Source organism: Camarhynchus parvulus, chromosome 3, assembly GCF_901933205.1.
Source record: "Camarhynchus parvulus chromosome 3, STF_HiC, whole genome shotgun sequence".
Lineage (NCBI taxonomy): Eukaryota > Metazoa > Chordata > Aves > Passeriformes > Thraupidae > Camarhynchus > Camarhynchus parvulus.
Window position 1 is genome coordinate 87,624,348 of NC_044573.1, and position 26,750 is coordinate 87,651,097.

At 37.2% G+C, this 26,750-nt stretch overlaps 1 protein-coding gene across 9 annotated transcripts in view; it reads right to left on the bottom strand.

Annotated features, from left to right (window-relative positions):
- The window catches only part of LOC115902774 (dystonin-like), a 289,291-nt gene that overhangs the window by 12,303 nt on the left and 250,238 nt on the right, over positions 1 to 26,750 (bottom strand). For all 9 annotated transcript variants that reach the window (XM_030946564.1, XM_030946561.1, XM_030946560.1 and 6 more), the window contains 17 exons: positions 25,918 to 26,073; positions 23,506 to 23,703; positions 22,884 to 23,012; positions 19,858 to 20,028; positions 18,364 to 18,519; positions 17,937 to 18,143; positions 16,137 to 16,256; positions 12,456 to 12,625; positions 11,338 to 11,497; positions 9,692 to 9,886; positions 8,387 to 8,515; positions 4,958 to 5,101; positions 3,930 to 4,118; positions 3,159 to 3,288; positions 2,187 to 2,350; positions 1,701 to 1,863; positions 70 to 224 (listed from right to left, as the gene is read on the bottom strand). In XM_030946564.1, the coding sequence (XP_030802424.1) occupies positions 70 to 224; positions 1,701 to 1,863; positions 2,187 to 2,350; positions 3,159 to 3,288; positions 3,930 to 4,118; positions 4,958 to 5,101; positions 8,387 to 8,515; positions 9,692 to 9,886; positions 11,338 to 11,497; positions 12,456 to 12,625; positions 16,137 to 16,256; positions 17,937 to 18,143; positions 18,364 to 18,519; positions 19,858 to 20,028; positions 22,884 to 23,012; positions 23,506 to 23,703; positions 25,918 to 26,073 (2,736 nt within the window). The remainder of the gene's footprint in view (positions 1 to 69; positions 225 to 1,700; positions 1,864 to 2,186; positions 2,351 to 3,158; positions 3,289 to 3,929; positions 4,119 to 4,957; positions 5,102 to 8,386; positions 8,516 to 9,691; positions 9,887 to 11,337; positions 11,498 to 12,455; positions 12,626 to 16,136; positions 16,257 to 17,936; positions 18,144 to 18,363; positions 18,520 to 19,857; positions 20,029 to 22,883; positions 23,013 to 23,505; positions 23,704 to 25,917; positions 26,074 to 26,750) is intronic.

Here is a 26,750-nt window from a genome sequence, read left to right on the forward strand (position 1 = left end):
ATAAAGTGAATTATCATAGAATACGATCCCAGTAGAAGAGAATGCAACCTAAGAAAGCAGAGAATGTACCTCATCTTCAATTTTGTCAGCATCTGTGAGAGGCTTGTATGCATCCTTGTTCGGATGAAGAGCTGCTACAAATTCATAATAGTCAATATATCCATCACCATCTCTATCAAAAATGTCTGCAACAGCACTCATTTCAAGTCGGCTTGTAGGGAACTCTGCAGGACAAAGACAGCAACACAAATTTTTTTGCTTTTCAATCCCATTACAATGAGAAGCTTTATCACAAATATTAGAAGGTGATTAGGCATTTGGTGACAAATAGTGCTTATCAAAAAAATAAGGACATTCAAACAAGTGAAGGAATATTTCTGAAAAAAACTCAATCTGAATCTTCACTGTTACCCAGATATTGGATAAAAATGAGTACCATAGTGTGGCTTAAAGACAAAAGCAAGAGCACAGATTAAACTGTAAAATATATGGGGGGTGGGGGGGTGTTAACATTTTGACCTCTGAAGTGCATAAAATACCAGAAATTAGCAAGACAAACAGTTAGTGAGGAAAGGTCAAGCAAGCATTTCAGTGCTGATTAAATCTGGAATGTGAAGCCTTCTCAGTGCAGATCCATGCATGGTGTTTCATGAAGTCCTTCTTTAGATGAAGTTCACAGCAGAGATTCTCAATGAAATGGTCAAAGAAAATTTCAAGGTGATGAACCAGGTTATATCAGGAGTGTTTAGTGGCCATAATAAATTGATACCAACTGAGTTAAAAGAGTAAGCTATTTAACCTCTTGGTGGTATTAGGTTTTTTTCATCAATTTTTATTAATTCAAGCAAAACAGCAAAATTCACATATAGTGATCCTTTACTGCATTTCCTAAAGCAGGGGGAAAATATACAGAGTACAATATTTTCCTACTGAGTAACACTAAAATGAAATGCTAGAAGTGGCCCAATTCTGAATAATTACTGTTCAAAGCAAAAGGGTCCATGATCTGAAGATTATTTTAATCTGAGGATTATTTTAAGTATTAGGTCCTTATCTGTTATGAGTCAGTTCCTAGAAGGAAATATCATCACATATACAATGTGGAAGACTTACATTACCACCATAACTAAGGAATACCAACCCACCAGGAAAGCTAGGAAAATTCCTTTCTAGTTGGATTGCTTGGCATTTTAAGCCTTACTGTATAGGTATATTAATATTGTCATGGCTCATGGAAACACTAGTTTCAAAAATTACACAGTTTCCTTCTATAATTGAAACTATTCTATGTAAGTTCTTTAATAAAAATCATATGATCCTATGAACTGATTTTGAAAATCATCTATAAGTTACATAAGGTACTTTTTACTATTATGAGTAATCAATCAAGAAGTAATTGTTGAAGTAGCTAGTGTACTATAGGAATGACAATCTGAGTTCAATAAACCAGCAAACTACTCATTAGACAATAATATAAATTATATTTGTAACCTGATTCACAATGCAAAAAACTAGAAAGAGTTTCCAGAATCTAGAAATATTTTCAAGTAAAATAATTACAAAGTAATAATAATTAATAAATTCAAAAGGAAATCTGTGGCCTTCTAACACAATAAAATGCATAGGTCACACTATCTAGACAATAAGATTTCATTAGATGCTTGTTCCAAGTTCAACATCACATTAATTTTAAAACTTACTTGAAGAAAGAATTCCATCAATGAATTCCTGTCTTGTAATCTTTCCATCCTGATCTTTATCAATCCTCCTAAAGAAGTCCATCACTCGAGACTTCTTATGGTTCATCCACCGCATGTATTTTTTCCTCCAAATATCAAAATCAAAGTTGGCAAATTCTCTCAGCTTAATAAAAAACAGAAAAAACTTTATTCAGCTGAAATCCATCAATCTAGAACATCAATGAGATAGATACCATCTGTGTTTTGTTGAATAATTGATTTTTTGAGGACCTACGCAAGCATTTTAAATATCTCAGCTCTCCTCGCTTAAAATGATGATGACAGCTTTTAAAGCACATTAAAGCACCTGTACCAAAGTGTTTTCAGTTAGCTTTGTCATACAATATAATACAGCAAATATGGGAGTTATTCTCAATATTGGAATTTAATCCCAGGTAAAGAAAATTATGCGAAAAGTATGTATGGTCTGTACAGTGCTTTTCTGACCTCTTCAAGTCTGTCCAAAGCATCGTTAAGTTTTCTCCTTCTTTCCAATGCCAGAAGCCAAACTTGTTGCCATTTGCTGACTAAAAGGTTTACCCGTGGATTCTTGGTTTCAATTTGTGCCTGGGCTGCTGAGGGATAAATGCCTGGTGTTGGGGAACGCTTTCCTGTTAAAACACGACAAAAGACATAGGGCTCACCCAGTTCAAACAAAACAAATGTTAACATGAAATGCACTTGATCTTCCTAAAATTATTCCTTCCTGTCCCAAATAAGGAGGGCATACCCCAAGTTGATTCCATAAAGTGGGATTTTTCTTCCTTTTTTTACCATTGCTGGGGAACAACCCAGTGGTGTTTACAGCCTCTTTTATCTAGCCAGAAGCAGCTAGTGAGGGCTCCACTAGTCAAGCTGCACTATTTAAATTAAATCTTCATAAATCTCTCAGAGTTGCAAAGTAAACAACCTCATTTTAGAAGCAGGTTCCATGTATGGGCAAGTATAAAATACAATGGGTAAATATATCTAAAAATACAAAAAGTAATTTCCTCACTTGATGATTCACTTTCCATTCAACATCACTGAATACACTTCTAACTGGATTAATATAATTTTATAGACAGTAAGAGCACAATTTTGTCTCTATATCTCTCTGTGAAGTTGTCTGCACTTTCAGATAATGGAAGATTTGCAAAGACTCAGCATGTACTTGCTGTTGGAAGTTTAAAGGCACAGGAAAGACTGCACACTTTAAAAATATTCATAAAGATTAGGACAAAATGTAAAAATACGTGTCTGGTCTGAGAAATTTCCTCACATTTTATAAAAATGAGAGATAAATAGAAAAGTCAGCCAAGAGAACTTTACCCCCTTTCACCAGAAGTTAATCAAACCTATTGGATTATTAGCAATCTGTAAACTTTACAGATAGAGCAATGGTACGTGCGACACACCCCAAAATACACTGTTACTTACTTCCTGCTCTCCCCTTATCAAGGACAGGAATATGAGATTGTACTGGAGAGGGTTCAAGCGCTTTCCTTTTATAGGTCTTTGTAACTTTATCCACATCAGGCTGCTTTCTGGTCATTTCTTCCATGAATGTCTGCAATCAGATAGAGGGGATCTTAATTAACAATACACAAAAGTAACCAGAGGAATGAAAAACATACACAACAGCAAAACACCAAAGTTAAAAAGAAACCCACAGAAAGACACTTCTAATGCCAGCCTCACAATATAGACACAGATAAATGTTTTGTAGATAATAAAAATCAGCCGTATAAGCTTTTAGGATCACTATGGCCTGGCTGTTAAAAGAAGGCTAAATCTAAAAACCAATCTATCAAACTTCTTTATTAACTGTATGTGGTGAGGTGATCCAGAACAGAATCTTGCCTCCAAGATCCTGCTGTTCAGACTGCAGTTCACAGAAGGGAGACAGCTCTGGTGTTTAAGCTGAGGTAAATCTATGAGCATTCACTACACCAGCAGCTCCCTCTGGCACTTCATAAACCTGTTTTTGATATTTAATCAGTAAAATCAGTAAAGCCACACTGCAGCACTGGATCTAAGGTGGCAGCACTATCATACATTTCATGTGGGTTTTCATTTATTCCTAATATTATCCTTGCTTGTATTCAGTTATTATAAGAAACAAAAGCAAAGGAGATTGGCACTTGATCACACAGTGTAGCTGAGATATGAACTCCGTGTGAGTGACACATGTCACTCACTGATCCTTACCTGATGTTCAGCTATAAGTGCTTTAACCTCCTCAATCTCCTGGGGGATGACCTCTTTGTCTTTTTCAGTCAGTGTAGTCTCTGCCCACTGCAACCAGGACAGCAAGGCTTCCAGCAGCTCCTGGTTAGCAATGAGTCCAGCCAGAGCTCCTGCCAGTCTCTGTTGATGTTGTTTAGCCCATGCTAAGACCTTGACAAAGGAACCCAACACATGAGTATGTGCACATCTGAAACTCTTCATTATGTTTTTAAAATTGCTCTGCTAACTGTGAACCCAGAGCTACTTCTTAGGCCTACTGATGTTTGCATATCAAAGGTGTTAAATGTAGTGGCTGATCACTAACAGTAGCTAGGTAACTAGAATTCCTAGTCCAACACATTTCTTCCACAGATATTCAGGATTAGGTGCTGCTAAACACAGTAACTAGCACATTCAGGCAACATATTAAGAACTTTAACTATATGTGTGAGTTAATGAACCACACATGATTTGGTGTCAGTTTTCCTGCTGGGCACTCCTGAAGCCACACTTTGCTATCACCAGTATTTTGTTTTTCTTTAAGCTTAATATAAACCAGAAAATATTATCTTAACAGCTAAGGGTACAATCTACCTGTAGCCACTTAAATCATTTAGATATCTTCTAGATTAAGAATATTTTGGACTGAAATCTTTTCTAATATAATCAGAAAATCCTTAACATTTGCCCTTGTATTTTCTTTCCTTTGTAACTTTTCAATTTCCTCCTAGAAACTATTGGTTTTCCTCACTTGGGAAGTGTCAGACAGTATTTCCTTTAATACATACAAACAAAGGAGCTTGACCATCTGCTTTAGCTCTTAAAGCCCTGTAAGTTTTGAAAGAAAGCCTAGGGAAGCACAGTATTCACATCCATCACCATGGGTATTTTAAATGTTTAGTTCTCAACAGCTGGATCATTTCCTCACAGTGTAACTACCATGTTAGTTGTCAGCTGTGTTCTAATCAAAGATGGACTGCTGCAACGAAGATGGTTCAACATATACTGACCTCTTCAAACCTGGCTCTGATGATTGTTATCCAGTGCTTAATGGTGGTGATGGAGTCTGGGTGGCAGATAGCCAGAATAGCTTCTCCCATACCTGTTGCTTTATTCAGTTCTGCCTTTTTCTCTTCCAGTTTCTTCATAAATTCCTAAAACAGAGGTAATAATTTTAATTAGATGCTGACAAAATTTGCAAGAGAAATCTGAGTGCATAATCTGGAAGGTCATGAGTCTCTTGACTGCTCAAGCAGATTGAAATTGCAAGAGGAAAGTTTCACTTGTATGAGAAAAGCTTAAACTGTTGAAAAAGCTTATTCCACATAAAGTACTAAACAAAGCTCTAAAACCTTATCCCAGCTTGCTGTTCCTTAAAAGCCCACCACAATCTAAATCCTTGGAAGATGCATGCCCTTAATAAAAAAACAAAGGAAAATCACAGCATTTAGAAGTGCTGTAAACCAGCTATATGATGGTTAGAATCACTACTGGCAACATTTCAATGACTTGGTTTGTCAGTCACAATAATTCTTCATAATAACTATCAAGCTCCTTCCACAGGCTGGAAATGTCCAGCAATTGCATGTTCAGACAAGATGACAAGAGTTCAGGAGCAGCTCTACTAAAGACAAATGTGACAACTCAGCAGCTGAGGGGGAGAGACACAGCATGTGGAAAAAATCTCGTAAAAGCAGAAGGATGTTTACAGCCTTAGGCATCCAAGATCATAGTTATTGGTATTCCAATGATAGCAGGACCAGAAATGGATGTGGTGGGGGAGAAACAACAATAAGAAAAAGCAACTGAAAGGAGGCTCCTTTCTAGAGCTTGCATTTCTTTCTTTTTTTTTTTCTTTTCCTCTTTCGCTTTTATTTTTGTTTAACATTGCTACTACAATGTTGTTTTACTTTTTGCCTAAATGTTATGCAAGTCTGTTTGTCTTTATGAGTATCCTTAACTAGAACTGCTATTATCTCTTAGTGCCTAGTGGAATTTTTTTTTACTTTAACATTTTTAATTAGGCTACAAATGGAAACACGTCTCTGAAAGCTTAACTCTTCCTCTCTCCAGCCATAACACCATTTATTTTGGATTAATGATGAAGTTAAAGATGAGCCAAGTCAGGTCCTAGACAATTCAAAATCACCAAAACATTGTACAAATAGGTTCTTCAACAACTCATAATGACATTATCCTGTGCCTTTACAAAGTAAGTATGAAGTTATTATGAAATAAAATGTAAAATATAATCTCTTCTACCTTGTTCTAGAAGCTTGGAATATGTAGGCTCGATATTTAAATATATTTGTTGCTAACTGATTTTGATTTAAGCTTTAATTATTGCCAGAGTTTAAGACCCAAATCATAATAGCAAACCTCCTCTCACAAAAACACATGCATCCTTACAATATTTCAGTTCAACCTGCTTTTGGAAAAGTTGAATTGGATTATAATGAGAGATTACCAAAACAAGCCAGAGGCAGGTGGAAAATGGGCAAAAAACCCCATTGTGTTCCCCTGCTCAGCTGTACTAGAGTATTTCAAGAACTAAATCTATGACACACAAGTCACAGTGTATTAAACTCTCCCCAATTTTATTGAACTCTGTGGCAAACCAGTGACACACACATTTACAAAAGAGGAAATGGGAGGCTTTTCATTGAGCAATGCAGTGCATTAACCCACTACAGCTCTCAGTACCATTTGGATAAAATACTGTCCTGAAGAAAACATTTCTACATGTAGTTCAATAAAAATGCAATAAAACTATTTTACAAAAATCACAGTGAAAAAAGGATGATACATTTCATACTTATGTAATAATTTCAGTCATACATTTTTGTTACAGTATGCAGCATTATAATGCATACGTGGTATTTGAAATAATATGTTTTCTTCCCTTATTTTCTTTTTGTTTTCTTGAAAGCTAATGCTATAAACTTAAAAGGAGAGATGACCTATTGAGAAAGATTGTGTGAGGGGCAAAACTGTAGTACCATAATCTTTCTTAGCTTGGAAATTTCTCTTTCTATTGTTTGCCCTTTAAGAGGAAAATTGTTGGGAAAATACCTTCTAAAGCCTACTAAAAAACTTTAAATATAGTATGGTCACATGTAACACCAAGATTGGTTGTGTTGTGCTAGCTGTCATCCTTCCCAGCTGGGAAGGGTTTCTCAGAGACAAACTTTGCCTGGAGGTTCCAAGTTATGCTTCAGCTTTGGCAGCACAAATTTTAAAATTAGTGCAGAAATATTTTGCTAATCCATCTACAGTGTGAAGGAAGACAATTAAAATTCTATTTTCTAATTACTTCAGTGGACCTAAGATTTCACTCAGTTCTCTTCTCTGTGGTCAGAAGATTAAAAAATCAAATAAAAGGGAACTGGTGAAGCACATGTGGAGGAAAAGCAGCTAAAAGACATTTCATTGAACAGAGACATTAAGTTGCTGCTGCCAACATTAGTCAACACACCGTGAGGTTGCTACATCAGCACACATTGATGTATACACACATTTGATGTATACATATAATTGCCAGTTTATGACTGGCACTCAGTTTCCAGGGCCCTAAACTAAAACTGAAAACTTTTTCAAAACATTGAATTTTAAGTACATTGGAAATCCCTCAGTTAAGAACCATATAATAGTCCTATCTTGCATGTAGTCCTCATAATAATATTGGCAAACTCAATTTAAACAGAATGCTTTTCCAACCTCCATTTCATAAATTTTGCTTTAACTTTCTTCAGAGCAATGATGAACATATCCAGGACTTATAACTTGTTCTATAATGCTGTGGGCACTACAGCCTTGGTACTATTTTGAGTAGGCTGCCCTGAGCATGTTTGTAGTCTCCTGTTTGGAGAGTGAAAATTTGACCTCTACGCTACTTACTTAGCCAATTTCCCATTTCATTACTGCAAAGTTAGTTTGATGGCCTATAATTCACTACCTGCAGTACTTATGCCACTGCAGTATTACAGCGGCCAATGCATATGAAGTATGGCAGCACACTGTTTCACCATGACAAGAAGTTCATGGATGATAACATAATTCTGCTGACATTTACAAATGACCTTGCAAGAAAAGTCTATTTAGGTCGATGGTGCTAAGGAGACAGATACACTTTTGCTACTGTAGCAGTCCGTGTGGCAATTACAGGCATGGTATGCTCCACAGAGGGGCTTGCATCTGTCTCTAAATCTTTATAGCAACTTCCTAAAGGCCCCCTTTTTTTTTTTTTAATAAATCAAGACGACTCAAACAACAGCCCAACACCAGTCTGGACATCCAACTCCTAACTACATTAAATTTCTAGCTTCTCAACAGAAAGAATTGCTCCAACACTGGATGCCGGATAGATCTGGGACAGACTTTATTTTACCACCTATGAGAGCCATTAGAATGAAGAGGATCCTCTGCGTGTTCGTGCTCACCCTGTGCTGCTCTATCAGTGTTCGCAAGGCCTCTTCATCATCGGGGAGGATGCCGTGGAAACGAAGAGCCTGCTCTGCCTCTGCCAGCCACTCCAAAAGGACATGCACAACTGAGTGGAATTCTTCTGCCTGTTAAGATACAAGAAGTCATGGTCACTCATGAGATGACCTGACAGACACGCTGCAGCTTACACAGAGAGATTGAGCCCACATTTGCAATCATTAATCATCCAGCAGTACCGGCACATTATCTTTCCATTAAAAAGTCAATAATATACAGCACTACATTTTCATAGCTGCAAAAACAGCTCATGCTTCCCAAAAAATTATAGGAAGCCTAAAAGCCTGTTCATGCTTTTAGCCATCTGATTTATATTGTATTTGCAGCTCAGTTGAGAATGTCATGACATTCTTTACACTGACAAATTACACAGGAGGTGCTTTCAGAGACCAGCTGGAGAGAGGAGAACTATTTTCTGCACAGCCTAAAGCACCAGTAAAGCAAAATGAATTGACAGCCTGTTGGAGAGTGACTCTTGTGTCTAGAGAAAACAAGAAAGATTCACCTTTGGGTACAGCCATATTCAGACACAATTAGTGCTTGAGGTAAGTTCAGGATTGTGTCTGCTGAGCAAAGCAGAGCCGGAATATTGTACATAAGGATACATTGCTACTGCAGGAGCCCCATTCTAGCATCAATCCAAGCTAGTGTATCTTCAGAGAGCTGAAAATCCATGTTATCTCAGGTTTGGAAACACTACAGATACACCTATTTTTTGGTTTTGCTACCAGATAATGCTGATATACATAGACTGTTCTAGGTCATGACTGTACTCAGCACAACTCTTTTTTTTTTCTGAAGTATCTCACTGTGCATTTTAATTGTGCCAATGTAAAGAATTTTTCAATACACAAATCTACTTCTTTCCAATAAGGCACAAAAAGCATATATATGATTGCAACCTCCTGCTTCTTGTGAATGGGGCATAGTTCCTTATCAGCCTTCATATTTGACTGTAACTTCAGTGATTTCCTTAGATGGTAAGGTCTTCCAAACATTTGTTTTGCATTTGTGGCAGAGACTAATAATAACAGGAATAATAAATGCTAAGAGGCACTATTTATGTGCTGTGGTAAAAGGATAAACAAGATAAGCAATGCATTAGCACGTAAATAAGTATTTTCAAATGAAATTAGAGGGAATGACATCAAGTGAAAATGAAATTAAATTTTTGGCAACTAAACTGCAAGGTATTTTTCACTCCTTCTCATACAGTACGTGTAGCAACATTATTATTCCTCTACCTGCCGAAGGGCCTGTTCCAGTCGTGTCTGCTTGGATACTGAGAGGGCACAAACTGTCTCCCAGCGAGTGCTCAGCTCCTGCATTTGCACTTTGACCCAGGAAGAGTCATCACGACTGCCTTCTATCAGCTCCCTTGCAGAGCGCTTCAGAGCCTGGACACTGCTTGTTCTTTTTCCCAGCTCTTTCTGGAAAACCTAGACACCATCAAATATATTTGAAATGTTCAGCTCATTAAGAATACTTATGTAAAAACAAGAAAAAACTACTGGTTATGAAAAGAAATGAAAATACAGATTTATTTTTGTCAAAAGTAACTCTGTTTAAGTGATGCAAAACACCTAAGTTCTATTTATTAGATTCTGTAGGAAGATATTAACACTCTCTTCTAACATAATAAAAGTGGAATATAGTAGGAAAATGTCAGGCAGATCCCAAGAATCCATTCTGGTGCAATGCATGGGAAATCTAGTCTCCTTACCACTGCTGGCTTTCTATTCTTTATCAAAGAAATTGATCTGACACGGATTAACACATAAGATTGCTGTGGCAGGAAAAGATCAGATAAAAAGCTAACAATCAAGGAGAGGGTTTAAAATCGTCCAAACAGAAATAAATCCCCACCTGGGGGTCTAACTAAGGTTGTGGATCTTGCTGCTTATTCATATATTTGTGTGGGAGTATGTTCACTACAGCAGTAAATTGAACAAGCTCCAGTTACTTAAAAGAAGCTCTTAAAACAAGATAATTACAGTGTGCCGTGCCACTGACTGCAACCTATTTGTGATGGACAGAGGGATTCCAGAAGCAACTGAAGCACTGTGCAGGCTAATTTTTACAGACAACGTTGTGCAGGCTAATTTTACAGACAATGTTTCCAAACACTTTTTTCCTTTTTTTTTGAGGCCCAAAATCTCCTCCTCAGTGGGGATGAGATACTGAAAGTCACAGGTGGAGGAACAGAGAGACCTTCACCTCCTAATCTTCCCAGGCTGCAGGGCTCTGCCTATGTGTCACCTTTTCAACACAAGTAACTTCAGCAGCCATTTCTTCTGACATACTGAACTGCAAAACTGGGATTCAGAGGCAGAGTCCAATATCTCCTACTTGTTCCCACATCCAAAACCACTTCAGTAACATAATACTGCAGGTTTCCAACACAGGCTCCCTGGGCCATGGTCTAGTTGAAATCTGTGCATAACTTTAGCACTGCAATTACTTTCCTCAATAAATATACAGCAGCCTCACAGGTCTGAAAGGCTGCTGTAGTCATGATAAGTGCACGGGACATTTAGTTAGCAGATGGACTAAAAAAGAGTTGTCTGCCCCAGAGTTTTCCAGTAAAATAATTTTTGCCATCTCTTGCCCCATGACATACATTTGCAAATACATATTTGTGATTTATGACATGATATTAATAAATACACGGGGTAGCACAATAAAATAGAATATCTTAGTGCTAACTGGTATTAATGAGTCACTAAGAGTTGTCCTCTTTCATGTTTTATAACATTTTCTATTTGACTACATTTGTGTTACAAAAGTATTTCATATTTCTAAAAATTAAATAATAGTGAAAGATAAAGATATTATTAAAATGCTACTTATGAGCAGTCCAGTAATTAAAAAAAAGTATTTTTGGAACTACCTTATGATTGTCAATCAAGTTCATTACTAAATCGATGTCTCCATGTACTGGTTGGTCTTCTGCTAGTTGAGGTTCAATTTTATATAACCAGTCAATGAGAGCTTGCAGAGCATCAGTAAACTGTCCTGAAAATAGCAGGGCTTCCTCCAGTTTATTTTGTCTGAGAGGGGAAAAAAAGCCAAACAATCACACACAGGTAAAATAATCATTTACACACTTCAGGAAAATATTTTCAGCATAAAATAATAGAATCATGGAAGTGTTAGGGTTGGAAAAGACTGGTAAGATCACTGAGTCCAACCACCATCCCAGCACCACTACATCATGTCCCCAAGTGCTATATCCATGTGCCTTTTGAACACTTCCAGGGATGGTGACTCAACTACTTCCTTGGGCATTCTGTTTCAATGCTCAACAACGCTTTCAGAGAAGAAATTTTTCCTAAAATCCAACCTAAACGTCTATTGGTGCAATCTGAGGCAGTTTCCTCTCATGCTGTCATTTGTTGCCTGGGAGAAGAGACCAATCTCACTTGGCTACAGCCTCCTTTCAGGCACTTCTAGAGAGCAATAAAGGATCCCCTGAGCCTCCTTTTTTCCAGGCTAAACACCCCCAGCTCCCTAAGCCACTCCTCATCAGACTTGTGCTCCAGACCCTTCACCAGCTCCACTGCCCTTCCCTGGACTCACTCCAGCCCCTCAATGTCTTTCTCACAGTGAGGGGCTCAGAACTGGACCCAGCACTGGAGGTGTGGCCCCAGCAGTGCTGAGTACAGGGGGACAATCCCTGCCCTGCTCCTGCGGGTCACACTATTGCTGATACAGGCCAGGATGTATGAGCCTTCCTGGCCACCTGGGCACACACTGACTCATGATCAGCTGGTGTTGACCAGTACCTCCAGAGAAAATCAAGTTTCCCCTTTTAAAGGGTTCTTCCTTCCACTTCCTCCCCTGCTCTTCTACAATACCATGAGCAAAGTATGCATTTGCAGTATTTTACCGCTTTGGCATTTTTAATTATCAAACAAGCTAGCCACTCTGGTTCTACTTTTACACAACAAATTCCAAAAATAGAAGCCTTTTTCTTATTTGATGAATAATTAGTTGAGTTTCATTTACCTTTCCACTGACTTTCCACAAATTGTATCCCATTTATCTCTTAGTTCGCTCAGCATGTCATCAAGTTTCAAATTGTCATCAGCCAAGGTGGTTTTCTCTTTCAAGGAACGTCCAGTCCTATTCGTGGTATCATACACAGAATGTTTGGCACCAAGAGATTTCTGGAATTCCTATATATATGGGAAAAAAGAAAATATCCATATATCATTAATTGCTTACAGGCCACAGTTAATTAGTTTTTGACATACTATTTGCAGCATAAATTGTAAATGTTGCTGCAAGAATAATTTAAACTTACTGCAAAATTTCCATGCTAGTGCCACAGTGCACTTGGGGCTTGGCACTATGAGACCCCTGCTTTTTGTCCTTCTCTGGAAATGTAGCTCTCTGCTTACTGGAACAACTTTGGGAAAATCCCTCCTTCAGTGAGGAAAATGACTCCTGTCCTACCATAATATTCCCAAATTTCAGCTTAGTAGTCAGAAGGATGTGAAAGAACTGCTACTTTGGGAACCATTAACTGAGCATTCTTTGCACTACATTCTTACAAACTCAGATTTCAAGCCACTTGTAGAGCTCCCCAAGAGCTACAAAGGTTATTCTGGTTTAGCTCAACATGGCCAAGCTGGGAAACCTCTGAGCAGAAGCAGCAGTCAGGAAACATCCAAATAACTCAATCTGTGCTAGAAGTAAAAATCACAAGCAGGTTTCTGTGCCCCAGAACTTTGGACAATGACAGTGACAGAGTGTGCCTGCCAGCTCTGCCAGCTCCTTTTGCACAGATCCTCTGGAAGCTTTTCACAGGCACAGCAGAGCACAGGAAACCCAGCTCATCTGCTACCACACAGGAATTAACTGACTGACAGAGTAAATAATTAAATAAAGGAACATGGGCAAAAGATAGCACCAGCCCAACAAGGCAGCTTTTAAACTGCAGCAATGCTTAAAATGTTTTATTTCACACCTACATGAAGTTCTAGCAGGGAATCAGTTCGAAAAAAATAAACCCCAAGTTTGATTTAGAAAACCCTTACATACAGCATTCAAATATTTTTGGGTTTTTTTGTTACCAAAGAAGCAACATTTGTTTTGTAATTTAGCACTTCCTTAGTATTCTTTCCTTTTCCTCATATAAAACAAGAAAACAAACTTTAAGAAAAAACATGATTTCCAAGCTAGGACAACAGTAAAAATAACTACAATTTTCAAAATATCCAGTTTTTTATAACAGTTCCTTCAATACAAACAGCATGTCTGTGCTTCTTTTCTTTGATGGGTTTTGTTAACTACACAATGTTACTAGGTGTTTACACAATTAAATTGCTGCCACAGAAAGATCATACAGAAAAACAGATTTTAAAGATGGCAAAGGGTTGCAGTTATTCATTCCCTGAGACGAAACCGTATCTACTTTCATTTGACTTCAGGTATAACTGAGAGGAGATTTTGGTTTAAGCTGCCAGGAACAGATAGGTAAGTTAATTACTGAGATTTTTGTTCAGCTAGATACCTTCCTTCTAAGGAAGATGGGCACATACAGATAAAATTAGCCAGAATCATATAAATGTTCTGTAAGAACACTCAGCATTAGCACAGGAATGGATTGGGTGACCTAGTGTGGGTTTTTCCATTCCTGACTCCTAAAAATGAGAAAAAAATTCCAATAAACAGACCATGAATAACCCCCAAAAGTCCCTGGCAACATGCTAGATATGAGTGAGAGAGAAAACATATTATCTTGGCTTTTCTTTTTCAGGGACTTTTTTTTGGCAGTAACGACTGGCAGAGAATGAGTCCAAATTATTGCTTACAGCACACATTCAGATGGGATAGCAAAATCCTTAACTAAATGGAGCAAGGAAACCTTCAAGGCTGGACAGAAAAGACAAAGACAGACACAGAGTATATGTGGGAGTGGAAGGAAAAGACTCAAAATACAAGGAAGGACGTTGCAGTGTTGGGAGGTTTGACAACTCATTAAAAAACAATTGAGTTGATTTCTTGAGAGGGTGGTGTTTGAAGTTTAAAGTCACAAAGTTCACCACACTCCCTGTCTCTCACACATTCATCTTTTTTCTCCAGATCACCAGTTTCAACCCTTATGTGCCTGTACCAGTTTCATCCCATTCCTTAATGAGATTCAAGCAACTCGAGCTGTAATGGTCTGCAGGCTTTTTACATGAAAGAAGGTGAAGAAAAGATATCAGTGACAGAAGTGATGAGTCTGCCAGGCCATTTGAGGAAGCTTGGTCTCATAAAACATACTACTGTAGGTATAAAGCACAAGTTTTTCAGGTTTAACATTTCTGAAGATGGGATGAGGATACAGGTAGAGAATCCTGAAAACCTCAAAGCAAAGTCACAGTGCTGACCACACTGTGAGGAATTTGAATATGTAAAGAAAAGAGAGGAGTGAAAGGATTAGAAGATTAGCAAGACTCAGACTATCATAACAGCAAGATCCTCCCCTGCCAGTTCAGATCACTGACTTCAAATTCTGGCAACAGCAGCAATCCCAAAACAAAGTGAAATTGCAGAGTTGGCATAACAGAATGTTAACGTAGGCTTTATCTAAAGGTCTTTAATAGCAGACACAGGTAAAAATTATTTTTCCTTGACCAACTGCCAGCTCTTGCTATATTAAAGGAGAATGGTTTCCTGGCTGATAAACAACACGTCATGCAACCTGAGAGATGATAAAAAAAATTAAAGCAGACTGATGAAGTCATTATTATACATGACAAAATTTGTCAGAGGTAAAGGCAATCACCAGAAGCTACAGTGAAAAGAAAAAATTAGATATGAAAACCCCTCAGGATATTGTGAAATATTAAAAAAGATAAGTAAATGGAGAACAATAAAACTGACATAAAAAGTAAATATATGCCAAAATGTAGAAAACTAAATGATTCTAGTGTTTAATGAAACTGTCCCAAGAGAACTCTTAATATCTCTGAAGATTCTACCTCTCATCCACTTGATCTTCAATAATATTTTATTCTAGGCATTTTAAAGAAGTCAATCAAAATGAAGTAAAGACTACTTCTGTCTTTGCTTTTGCTGTGTCTGATGGAATTACAGAGCTTTACATTATCATTACAAGTTTGAAGAGCCAAGTGAATGAGAGAGATTTTTACATATTTACAGCTGAATTTCTGAAAAGATGTTTTCAGAATTTTGAATCCAATAAAGAGAAATATGGAGGAGGTATTTGCTCTAATACTGTCACGGTGTTTTCCAGGGGATTTCATTAATATTTCCACTTAACATAAAAATCAATCAAAATACTTGATTAAAATTATTTTTCACTTTTGAAGTTGTCCTGAAGTATTAAATGAAAAATCTCAACCCAAGTAAGTGGACAGTAAATGTTTGGTTTAAGAACTTAAGAAAGAAAAGCCTCTTCAGAAATCTCTATTCTGAAATGGTATTAATCTACTTTTTAAAGTTTCCGTGGTGCTGTATTATTCTTTCCTCCTCATTTTTAACCATTCCCCCACATATCAGGTACTGTGAAAAGTTCTTTTCATTCACACCCTTTTAAAACACCATCATTTAACTTGATGTGAATAAACACTCCATTGCAGTGAGGCCACAAATCTACTTTCTTTGATGACTGAACAGTGCAAGGCCAAAAGACTTACCTACATTTCACTGGGCACTTTGTGTGTCATGACTCACCTTATGCTGTGCAAGCTGCATCTTTATTTTGTCAGGGTCATTTGCAATTTCAAGATCTGAGTCCAGGGATTTCTCTGATTCTTCCAGCCATTCCATAAGTTTATGCCAGGCTTCATGGAACTAAAGGAAAGTCAGATTTGCACGGCCTTTAAAATCTAGTGGTTCATAAAACAGTCCAAAAGCATTAAACCCCAACCAAGACTGGTAAACTTTGACAAAATTTGATGGTTTTTTTCTCCCTGGTCTCTTAAACAGAACTGGTCTAGCCATGTGCCCACTGTGTAGTAGTCTCCCTTCACCAAGTGAGTTAACAACCTTTAATGTACATGATGTGCACACGTCACATGTATCTGTCAGAGACATACTGGTAATACCGGTCAATGTGTTGTCATTTAGATTTCTACAGGTTTAGTAATGGATAGTAAATACAGAAAGAACAGGGCTTAGCTATTGCTTATATGGGACCATGGCAGGAAATCACTGAGGAAAACTTCTGTCTGGATGATTGCCCAAGATGTTGCCTGTAACACTCTTAAAAGCTCTCATTATATCAAATGCTATCTTGATGAGCAAGGAACAGATTTTTGATCTTCCTTCCTGTTTCAAAGAAAAGAGCACTCCAGGGAAGGAAGCAGGGAAAAAGTAAAAAGTCAACCAGCTTTCACAAAGTGTCATCCATTTGGGCTTTGACTTTTTTAAGCTGGTTATTTCTCTCTCCCTTGAAAATTCTTCTTGCCTGGGCTGCCTACACATGGAAGCACAAGAAACTAGTTCAGAAACCTTTCAAGGCATCTAAGACACTGTTGTTCAGGGCTGTTGATTAGGCCTTGACACCAGTAGCCTTCAGTATTCCTTCCACACTCCACACACACAGTTTTCATCTTAATAACACTGTATTAAGCTTTGTAAATGCATATTGAGATGAAACCCATCTCACTGCAGAACTGCTGTGTGTGTGAATGCACAAGAGAAATTGCTGGAAAATAAGAAGCACAATTGGCTTATGGGCTAATTCATTGCCCAGAGAACTCCTTGCTCTATGAGCTGAATGGTGGTAATGGTGAACACTGGAACATGGTTTAGCTGTGAGCAACACCAAATCTTGAATGATGCTCCCTTGAATAGAAAGGAGCTAGAACTTCCTGTTGGTATTTAAACAGCTTACATTCCTCTCACACATTTTGCATCTTATCATTTATGTTCCTCAGTGAGGGAAACATGTATCTAAGGAAAAAAACCACATATCCTCCCAAATAAAAAAAACTGTGAAAACAGCCCCCTCCCCCAAAAAGCAACCTCTCTGGGTTTATAAGGAAATAAATGAAGATATCTTACCACACAGAAGATAATGGTCTAGTAACTAACATAAGAGATTGAGTGATAAGTGTTGAGTATAATCAGGACACAACGGAGACCCAAGAAGAAAATGCTAAGGAATACTCCCACAGATTAGTGCAAAGGGTTCATCACATTCTTTAAAATATACAGGGTTGATTATGAAATTTCTTTTTGAAGACAGATGGCACTAATACACATCTGGAATCCATACTGTAACTTTCTTTTTTCAGACTATCCTATACTGCAGACAGAAGTCACTGCTTGGGTTGAAAATGATGCTTTCACTTCCCAAATGAAGTGCTCTGGGATTGAATCACAGAAATCGTTCCACTAACTCAACACTGTCTGTTACACTAAACCCAGGCCTGCTTTGTAAGTGCTTTAAAGCATCATATTCTTCAAGAATCTGGATGCAATTACATCTAAATTCAAAGAGCTGTATAACAGCTGTTGTCCCATTACCTGTTTGGCTCTTTTCCTTGCATCATCCAAAGCTCTTCCCCTTTCAACTAAGCGTTGGACTACTTTTTCCCATCGACTCTGTACACTGATCAGTAGATTCTTAATAAGGACAACGTCCTGTTTCTGGCTGAAATATTTCAAATGGGTTCCAGTTTTGTCCAGCTCTATGACCTGATCTCGATGAGAGTTCACTTCTGTGGCAAAAACCTTGGAAAAAAAGGGTAAAAATTACTGAATACTGTGTTGGGTAAACACTGAAAAAAACCCATTCTGATAAAGAATGATGTAGTGAGAAAGACTACAAAACACAATTTTAAAACAAATGAAACGTTTCTCTGAGTGCCAGCATTATAGGATTCATTTGGACATTGTTACAGTATCTCCACAGAGTGGGAGAAAAACATTACACATCTGTTTCTTTACATACCTTGTGTTCATCAATTTGAAATAAGACAGTGTCCAAGATAAGACTTGGCCGAGAAGCTGCAGTTAGAGTCTGCTCAGCCTGAGTAAGCCAGTTGATGAAATCTTGAAGTGAGTTGTGGAACTCCATTGCTAAATTGAGAGCTTCTTCCAGTTTGGTCTGCAAAGACAGGTCATACTTTATTAGCAGCTGATAGTGTGTGGGGGCTTCAGCCAAGGAAACCATTTTAGTTCAGCACTTTGGAGTAAACCATTTTATTTTAGCATTTTAAAGCACTTTTCCAATTCAAAGTTTCTGAGTTTTAAAATAACAGCCTATATTTGAGCATATTCAAGGAGATGGATACAGGAGTTAGAGCAAAATTACACAAAACAGATGAACAGAAAATACAGCACCTATTATCAAGATAAAATTTTCCACATTAGAGCATATTTCCTACTACTTAATCCAAATGGGACATTTGGATTTATCAAGTTCAATGCAAAACCAGTAGAATTTCAGAAATCTAAGGTGGTAGTGTACTTGGAAGAGCCTCAAGTAGGTCATCAAATTTATTCTCTTGCACTTAATGAAGAATAAGTTTTCCTAGAGCACTTCTTTTTTAAAAAGTCCAATTGTCATTTTGGTTGCCCGAACAGAAATTAATTTGGGATACAGAATTTTGTTGATCATGAGACAGCAATCAGAGATTTTCAAACATTTACACTGCTGACCTCACTGAGCACTTCAACCTTACACCTTCCTGCAAGAAGGTGTTCATATTGGGTATTAATTAGTTTGTCATTTTTACTTTGTTATTACCTTAAGAGACATCAATGTTATAACTTTAAAATACAGCTAAGTTGTGAGTTAAATATTTGTGCTTTATACTTATCAGTGCTGTACAGAGAGTTTCTCTGTTTGCAATCATGGGTTTGATTGAGTTAGAACAAGCGGACTGTATTTCGTGAAGGAATGAAAGCCACGTGAAATTAATAACAAGAAAACGTATGTTGCATATGAGTGAAATCATGCTGTTGATCTGTTAGAACAGAAGGTAGTCACTTGAAGTAAATGGTAAAAGGCCAAGTGTTTGGGAATTTTAAGAAAAAATGGCTAAAATCTAGGAAAATTAACACAGCAATTCTGTACTGAGGAAGAGATAAACTTGAAGGATCATTCAGTCTCTCATTCCGTCTATTACTGAATAAAAACCCGTAACTGCAATAAAACCCATAAAACCCCTAGTCCTACTAAATAAGCACTAACAGTATCAGTTAATATATTTCTGTGGAACAGACTTGTGCCATTCTCACCATATTCCTCCCCAGTTATGGATAATTAACTTCTTGAATCTTATTTTCCCCAGTACTTTCTAAACACATTACTGAATTATGCCAGTCTCTACAACTGATTTTAAATGTAAAAAATCAGGCAAGTATGCATCCATAAAAGCACTGATCATTAACACACTTAAATGCATGATTTACACTTTTATTTTTATGTAAAAACACTTACTTTTCTTTCACTGAGTTTTGTTTGCACAGATTCCCACTTTTCTTTTAAGTTATTTATGTCCTGTTCAACGTTTGTTTCAGCAGACTCTGGGCATCTTGCAAGCATCTGCTGGCCTTTCTGCATTAGACCCTTGTATGTCTCTTCTTTGGCCTCAAAGGCAGCACAAAGTTCCTAAATAAAGAAAGGATCAGAAATAATAAGGTAGAAATTCAATACTCTTTATAGAAACCTGTATAATATTTATTCCTCCCCCAGCATTTAGCAGATATGATTAAGACTAATAAAGGAAACACATGTAATTCATAGAAAGCCAAATGAGAAAATGAGGGACAGAGTTCCTCAGGAAATGGAAACTTGTATTGTCTGTCAAAGTCTTCTCTGAGATTCAAAGATTGGCAAAGTAAATACTATGCACTTATTGAAGAAGAGTCACTACAACTTGCTTGGCTTAAAGTCCATCTGTAGCCAAAACACAAAAAGTGTCAGCATTACACAGCGTGCTGGAAGTCCAGATCTATCCAACACCCTTCAAAAGTGGGTGGGACAGCTTGGGAGGGCTGGTTTATTGTACATTGTCAGTATCTTCCTTCACTTGCCAGGCATGAGCACTGAAGACATTTCAAACATTAAAAGAAAGCTGTAATAATAATGGTAACAACGTGTTTTACCTGTAAACTATTCTAATAATTATGCTTTTTAAATCATGTTGGTAAGCTGGCAAAAGTCTGGGAGCTCCCATGCCTCCCCCTGACTCAAATAAACATGTTCAGTATTGGTAACAGACAAATAAAAATAAAAATGTACCAACGAAGCTGCTGCAGACTCTCAAATGAGGAACATCTCTTCACAAGGAGATGAGGAATAAGTGGTTTACAAATAATAAGAAAAGTACTTTTCCCTCTGATTCTCAGGACAAGAGCCCAAACCAAACATTTTTTGGGGGTTAAGAGATACTGTACACAGGGCTGTACCTGACCATGTAGGAGGGCAAAGCAAGAAGCAGGCTCATTCGTGAAATTAAGATCTTGACACAACAGAAAGCTTCTTTGTTTTCTCTCTGAGGACTATGGAAAGTGGTGTCCCCTAGTCTGCTTCCTCCTACTACTTCAGGAAGAAACTGAAAACAATGATTGTTTTAAGAAAAGGAGAGGGATGATCTGAGCAGCACTGGGATAGCTAAAAAGGTGTCTTTTAAAGCCCCTTTCCTACTGGTATTCTGTAATGTCTCTTCATATCTTTTGTTTTCCTGGAGCTTCTTTAGCTAGAAATGCAGCCCAATCTCAACTCCATTTGTGAACCAATTATGGCTGAGGTTCTTTCATTCATATCTTTTATTCATGTCTTTTATTTATATCTTTTATTAATATCTGTGGAAACAGGCCTTATACTAAAGAACATGGTTCATAACATTACTCCCAAAGAGGAACAAATCAAAATGTAGTGTGAAACTTTCTCCTTCAGTTTCACATCAATAATTGACACAGCTGGCTCTAATTGCTTAGAGCCAAGTTTGAATTTGGAATGCAGTAGACAACATGACAAGTGGTCTCAACATTTCAGAAAAAAGAAAAAAAAAATAAAAGGAGAGAATTAACATGTATATGCACATGTGCACTAAGGTTTAACCAAAAAGAAATCAAGTTCTGTGCTTTAAGGGTTGATAGCAAGTCAGTGCCTGCAGATGGCCACCAGGACAGTAACATCCTGTTAAAATGTACATGTACAGTTAGGGAGGGATTGTACCTCTAGAGTGCATATTACTGGGGACAGTCACACTTGTTCTGACTATAACATAAAGGCCCTTTAACTAAGGGCCCTTTAACTAAGTGCCTTTTTAAGTGTAGAAAATTTGCATAGCAAAGAATGTACTAAAAGAAAATTCTGAAGCCTTCCATGAAAATTTCTGCATCTTGATCTAAGTGCAGGATGAAAAAGGGAAAGATCACCACTGACTTTCAGAGAATCATGAGTCCACTCTCACAGGGGGAAAAAACCCCACCACCTATTTTTCTCCCTTTTTTGTTTTTCCTTTATGACAAATAGAAAAGGATTATAGGGATTCAAAACAACAGGAATATTTGCGTTTGGATCTAGTTTCTTGTCTTATATGATTTTAAAACTGTAAATTACTTTTCCTATCAGTTATAGAAACTGGCAAATTTTTGAGGACAAAAGGAAGGGGGGAAAACGTGCCCCTTGTTGGTAACCAATGATCTTTAGCACCATTCAAAAAAAAAATCTGATTTTTAACATGACAATTCAGCATTCTAATTGGAAGTGTCAAGTCAAGCATATTCCAGTTCAAGTACAGTTCAGTAAGTATCACTGTTACCTCTGAGCCAGGAATTCAGAGGTTCAGATCACCAGGTTTGGGCTTATATCCTGGTCTAATAGTTCATCATGATTTTACACAAATGGAGCAGTAAGAACCACCTTCCTTAGAGGCAAGAGATCAAGTTTAAGTGCCTTTTTTAAAACTCTATGGTTCTATGGAAGCAGAGAAATCCACAGAATGTTTCTTAAAAGAAAGGTAATAGTTCAGTCATCCTGGTCAGCTTGCCATTTCTAATCAAAGCACAGCCTCTATGAGCCAGTAGTCCTTCTTACTACTATGCTAATGATGACTTTACTGTCAGCTTTGGTTAGATAAAGAATAAAGGATCAAGTCTCTTAAAGTTTAGTGAATATGGGCCATTTTTATGTTCATCTTCAAACTTTAGAAAAATCATAAACTTAGTTATGGGGTCAGAAGGGAAAAGAAGAATAGAAATCACGAAAAAATCACCTTTTGTAAAGATGCAAAAGTTGTTTTATTTGTCTCAACACTAATAATGCTTCAGCATGTCCCAACAGGCTACTAAACTACACTGTAAATAATAGTGTTGTTTTGAAGGCTATTAAATTTCTTTAAGACACTGTACAGACCTTGTGATATATAGAACACACTCTGTATTTACAAAAAACACTCTTAAAAGATAGTTAGTCCTGAAATGCAATTTGCAAAGCATTCTAATACTGATACTTACCATATGTGCATTAAGCTGCTCTCTTGCTGTTTCTGGTAAGCCTCCAACAGGTTTTGATGCCAACAGCTGACGTTCAGTGTCTGTCAGCCATTGCTGCAGATCCTCAACTTCACCATGGAAACCTTGAGCCTAAATTATACCACATCATTTTAGAGATAACTTAAATGCTCTCCATGACAATACCAGCTCAGATGCATAAGCAGATTGGCAATTGGTATAGCCAGAAATTTGTTATAATCAAAGTACATTAAAGAAGAAGAAAGAAAAAAAGGAAAAAGCAAACTAACAAACTAGCTGAATTCAATCTAAAGGACAAAAACCATAGAAATCATAAAAGCAGTCAAAATAACTACTGTGAGACCAATGTTTTCCCTGAATAATACAACTATACAGAAATTTCACCCTTTACAAACATGTAGACCAAAAGCTGAATTCTCATATCAGCACTGTAAGGGACAGTGTCCAGCTGTGGAAGATACAGCTGGATTCAAAATTTCTCCAGATTCAGGAGCATCTGCATAATGGTTTTGATTTAGGCCAATTTCTAATACATGTATCTGTGTATTTCATGTAAAAGACACTTTTTCTGAGTTATCTCTATATTTGATCATTTCCTGTTCACCTGGATCAAGGCACTATCCAGCTGCTGTTTCCTTTGCTCTGTTTTTTCCAACAAGTTTTGCCAGCGCTGATTCAGGAGTTCCAACTTGCTCCGTAAATTACTTGCTTCTTCAACAGCACTTGATTCAATAAGGTCATTTCCTGCTTTTTTAACAGCTTCCACCGTAGACTGATGAGCGAAAACATCATTTTGTAGCACCTACAATTGTAACACAGCATGGTCATATCAGTAAGTTACTGAATGAAGGCACTCACAGTGACTGAGCCAGTTGTAGTCCAAGGACAAGACAACAGTTAAACATCAGCACAGGTATCAGAAATTAAAGCTCTTAGATCTCTTCAAATCAAATGCACTAACAATTATGACAGTATCCATTCTGACAAAATACTGAAGTTTATTTTTGTATCTTGGAAAAAAATATTCCTTCTGAAAGCATATATTTCTGAAATTATCAGAGGTTTCTAGTAGTGCTAGGGAATAATTATTTCTTCACTTTTTAAATTTATTATATACTTTCCTTTAACAGGATTTTTCTTTGAATACTATGTGCCTGCTGTGCTATACAACAACCCAGCTGCCACAATGAATTCTTGTGCATTTCACAGCTACAATTCCTTTCACATTATGTCAGGCTACCAGGACATTTGACCTGTGCTAAAAGCTGGGGGATGGTTGTACTACAGACACTAAAAGACCTCCTCCATCTGCTGGAAAACCTCTTATCACCAACTAGAGTAAAAACCATAAAAGGCAAAAGGTACATTTGGGGAAAAAATGCTGTTTTCAGAAGGATGGAGGGCAGGGCAAAAAAAGCTTTAATATAGAACAGAAAAAGAAATACACAAAATGGTTGGGGAGAGAATGGTAAACCCTATCTAAGAAATTCAAGTTTATGATTCCTATCTTCCATGGAGTTTGACTGAAACTCACCTCCATCAGAGCACTAGCATATGAAAAAAATGCAAAGCTAAATACAAAGAAACTTAAAAATAAACTATGTGGAGCATAATATGAAATAGCAAGTCACAAGTAGACCTTGAATACAAAACACACATCACATTTACTTTAATCTTCTAAGCTAAGAATCAGATTATTTTATTTTCCTAACAGGGTAAAAAAAGGTATTCAAAGAAGCAGATGCATCTTATCCCTTCCTTCCTGCTGAGACTCACTAAGTACAAGGTCTATTCTTTCCAAAGTTATTCAAGAGGTGGATGTTTTTACAGGCTACCACAGGATGCACTACTGTGTGAACTTTCTAACCTATAAACTCTGTATTATGAAAAGGAAGCAGATTCATTCATGTGTTTGCTGAATTCCTTCAGCACAGACACAAATGATGCCTCGATGCTTCTTCACTAGTGAAACACTTCCGTTCGATAAGAACATAAAAGGCTCGTGGAGCAGAACTTGGTTTTGTAATTTTATTTACTTTGTTTTAAAAGGGTCTGTTTATAACAATAGTCACATAGGCTATGTAGATACTGTATTCTGTCCAAGTTCCAACTGACCACCCAAAAGCTTTCAGAAGCTGCATAGCTGCATTAACACAGACAATGAAAATACTTTAATTATCTGTGTACTGTCAATTTCAATCAATTCTCTCAAAATCCAAAATGGACTCCGAGTGCTTTTTACATCATATGCAGGCCAAAAATTAAATGGCAGATTTAAAGGGAGAGGAATTATACGGTTAGATTGAAATCTTCAAGCCTAGAAAGAACACGTTGTTATGAAGAGTGCAGAGCTACACAGCGAGGCAGGGAAAATCTCTTAGTCCTAGGAGATGTTCTAAAAATAAAGGCATAGCAGAATCATTCTTCCATGGGCTTCAAAATAACAATGATCAGTAAAAATACTAAAACAAACAAGCAAACAAACAAAAAACCCTTAACCCTATGTTGCAAGTAACACAGAGAAAAAGATGGGAGTTTGCACAGATTTTCGGAGAAGCATTTTCCATCTTAGCTGAACCCAACTGACACATAATTTTGCAGAATTCAGAACAAATCACTATTTTCTGAGAGGGAAGAAAGAACCATTGCTATGCAAGAGTTATGCAGTTTGTGAGGCCTGGCTTAAACAGCAGTAATCAAGGAGTTCATTGCTTCAGGGAGGTTCAGGTTTTGAATTCCCTAGGTCAAAGAAAGGTGATTAGAGGTGGAGTCTAGGGTAAGCTGTTTATTTTTGGCTAAAACCTATGCCACTTGCATAGCACATGCAAGAAAGGAAGGCATGTGGAGGAGTAAGAGGAAAGATATTACTTATTCTAAGCCTTCATTCCAGCTATAGTCTGCATCTTGAAAGTATATGTAGAGAATTATTTATCAAATGTGAAGTTTTACTAGAAGACTCATCCCTAAGATAAATATCAAAAGAACATTTTGGTTAATATTGTTTATAATTACATACATGATGTTTGGCAAGTTCAATTTCAATAGCCTTGGGGTCTCCACCCACGGGTTTCTGTTCATTCAGCAAGTCTTCTGTATGTGTCAGCCATGCCAGTAACTCATCCAGGGCATGCTGGAACTGCCCCAAGGCCAACAAGGCACCTTCCAGCTTGTGCTACAGTAAAAATAAAGTTAACAAGAAAATCGTTTCACAATGCAATTGAATTGTCTTACATTACCATTAGTCACCATAATCCAGAGCAGAGTCCACACATGAGACAAAATAAAAGCCAGGGAGGAACAGTTACCCAGTACAGGCAATGCTTTATAACTACAGCTGAGTCAGCAATTCCCTTGTAAAGCCTTGCATTCCACGCTGAAATTCCTGGCCTCAGAAGAAGCCATAGTTAACCAGAAGCCATAGTTAAACGAGAGTTAAGATTGAAGGCTCTTTCATCAGATGTATTAGTAGCTTTTTATCACTTAAAACATATTTTCAATATAAATGCAATTTGGTGCGTGATCACTTTAAAATCTTTTCTTTGTCATGAAATTATTCAGTTTAGGAAAAAAAACCACACTTCAAAGAACCCTTTCACATCTCTCAGCTTGATAATTTAAGGAAATAACACCAAAATAGTTTAATATTAAGTTAATGGGATTTTATTCAATTTTTCAGCTCAGCAGCTACTATTACTTTTGCATATATAAACATGTTTTCAACTGCTACTTAATACATCATCAAATAACCAAAATGCAACAATAATCATTCAACATAGCATTACTGACAGAAAATTTAAAAAGGTTTAAAAAAGTTTTAAAAACTCAACTAATTGTACAATTCAAATGCTA